The following is a 2,467-nucleotide window of genomic DNA, read 5'->3' on the forward strand; positions in this document are numbered from 1 at the left end:
TTCCTTTTTGAAGGTGCACAAATTCGTGCACTGGGCCCCTGGTAACTTTTATAAAACAAGTTGTAGAATTTCCACATTGCTTCATTTTTATAATCACAATCCTGAGGTAAATTGTCAGAGGAATCATTCTCATTTACAGATGGAGAACATGGAATCTAGGGAAATCAAAATGGGGACACTAACAGGATGTTTTGTGGAAATTTAAGAAATTTAGGATTTATGTTAAGTCTAATTCCAAAACAAGTAACTCATTGATAACATGGCATCATTTAAGACCCCCTTCTAGGCCAGAGGAGAAAGGGAGCATCTCCCTTCCTATGGAGGCACAAACTGGCCAGGCCAGACCCAGCAGCCACCTGGGGGTCTCCGTTAGGGGAATGTGGTAGAATGTGGGTAACTGGGGGCAGAGGAGGTTGTGGGTGCCACTGGCTGACCTAAGGTATAGGAAGAGCAGCAAAAAGAAAACAGACAAGGTAGGAAAGATAAAAAGTATTACACATGGTCAAGTGGTAAAGAATACCAACTCTCAGGATTTCTTTAAGGGGCAGGTGGCAACCCCCAGACAACAGGCCTACCAGGATGATGGGATTGTCTAGACTCCAAACAGCGGACCTTCCAATGAAACCCAAGGACGCACACTACAAGGCTGCAACCCTGGAGGCTCAGACAGCAGGGGCCTCTGTTGCTCTGGGAAGTGAGTTCTTACTGCGTCCAGCTAAGAAGGAGGCAAGACACATCTATCATGGGCTATGGGTTCACGTTTATTGGCATTTGATACAGAGTCCTGACCATGGGCAAGGAGGCAGCCAGAGGTGTGGGTAGGAAAAAAACATCCTACTCCACATTCAATTCACTCTATTAATCCATCAACCCACACCACTGCTACCCCAACTAGTAGTCCAAAGAAGATAAAATGGCCTAGCACGCTGTGCTGCTCTCTCATCAGTCTGTTGAGCCTCAGAATTGGAGAGTGAGGAGTATTTGAAGCTCTGTCCATGTAGTTTCACAACAATAAATAAGCAGAGGCAGGAGGCGGTGGCAAAGACACTGGCAGCCATACATCTTGCTAGGTCTTTATAGCTGTGTCTCTGGATTTGTAGGCCACTCCTCGACTTTTCAGCTCCCTCACGATTCCTGTGATAGAAAAAGAAAATGGTACTGTGAGTAAAGAAGATAGGAAAGGTCCTTTAGCTACCACTTTGGGGGCAGGGAGGAATCCCTAGACTGCTCATTGAAAGTCCTTGGCTTGTTACCACTGAAGATCCAGGCAAGTGTGTGGTAATGACTTGGTAAGAATGAGAAGAAAAAGAGATACACTGTAGGTGTCAAAAGCAAGGATTCTGGAGTCAGAATGCCTGGGTTAAAATTCTGGCTCCCCACTTACTATATGGGTAACTTTAGGCAAGTTATTTAATCAGTTGACTACCATGCATCCAAAATGAAAACCATCCCACACGCCACGATATTTTGAATTTAATTTTAAAAAATCAATTTGCAATGAATATTATAAAAATAAATATGTTACTCACAATTTCGGATGTTCTTGAATATTTTCAGCTGAAAATTCTCATGAAAAATGATTTTAAAGTTGGCCAGAGCTGCCACTTAGGGAAACATTTTTTTTATAGACGTGTGTGGCGTGTGGGGAAGGTCTGCCGCTTGCATCTACAGATGCGTATGGCGTACAACGGGTTAACTTCTCTGCCTGGATTCCCTCAGAGTTATGAGGACTGGAGATAAGTCACATAAAGAACTTCCACAGACCTTGGTGTAGTAAATAAACATTGGCTTATATTATGATGGTTATTACCTTGGGGCAGGCGACCAGTGACTGACACTGCATACACACCAGGCTTAAAGTTACCTGAAAGAGAAGAAAAGAGGCTGCAGTGAAGAGTGAGTTAAGATTAAAGACCAAATAGAGGCTTAAGCTAAAAAGAAAAATAATGCTACAACTCCGAGAAAAGCAATCACTTCTTCTGGCTATAAATATTAAATGACAGACCCTGGCAGGTTGCTCAATGGTTAGAGCATTGGCCCACACACTGGAGGGTAATGAGTTACATTCCTGGTGAAGGCACATGCGGGAGGCAACCAACCGAAGTTCATTCATTCCTTCCTTCTTTCCTTTTCCTTCCCCTTCCTTCCCCTCCCTTCTCCTTCCTTCCTTCCCCTCCCTTCTCCTTCCTTCCTTCCTTCCTTCCTTCCTTCCTTCCTTCCTTCCTCCCTCCCTCCCTCCCTCCCTCCCTTCCCCTCTTCTTCCTTCCTTCCTTTCTTTCACTCTCTCCCTCCCTCTCCCTGCCTTCCTCCTCTTCCTTCCATTCTCTCTAAAATCAATGGAAAAAACAGTCTCTGGTGAGTATTAATAACAAACAAAATATTAAATGACAGGACACAGGATACTTTCCTTGTCTGTCCTACAACCCGGTCTTTCTCACTCTTGAGGCCACTTACCCACTAATTTAAG

The 2,467-nt window shown here is 44.2% G+C and overlaps 1 protein-coding gene across 1 annotated transcript in view; it reads right to left on the reverse strand.

Annotated features, from left to right (window-relative positions):
• Positions 1 to 740: 740 nt before the first annotated feature.
• SUPT4H1 (SPT4 homolog, DSIF elongation factor subunit) overlaps positions 741 to 2,467 on the reverse strand; it is a 5,912-nt gene continuing 4,185 nt past the window's right edge. The window contains exons 4-5 of the mRNA XM_005858363.2: positions 1,811 to 1,864; positions 741 to 1,134 (exon numbers count right to left, since the gene is read on the reverse strand). Of these exons, the coding sequence (XP_005858425.1) occupies positions 1,067 to 1,134; positions 1,811 to 1,864 (122 nt within the window). The 3' untranslated portion in view covers positions 741 to 1,066. The remainder of the gene's footprint in view (positions 1,135 to 1,810; positions 1,865 to 2,467) is intronic.

The sequence above is a fragment of the Myotis brandtii genome, unplaced genomic scaffold (assembly GCF_000412655.1).
Source record: "Myotis brandtii unplaced genomic scaffold, ASM41265v1 scaffold1170, whole genome shotgun sequence".
Lineage (NCBI taxonomy): Eukaryota > Metazoa > Chordata > Mammalia > Chiroptera > Vespertilionidae > Myotis > Myotis brandtii.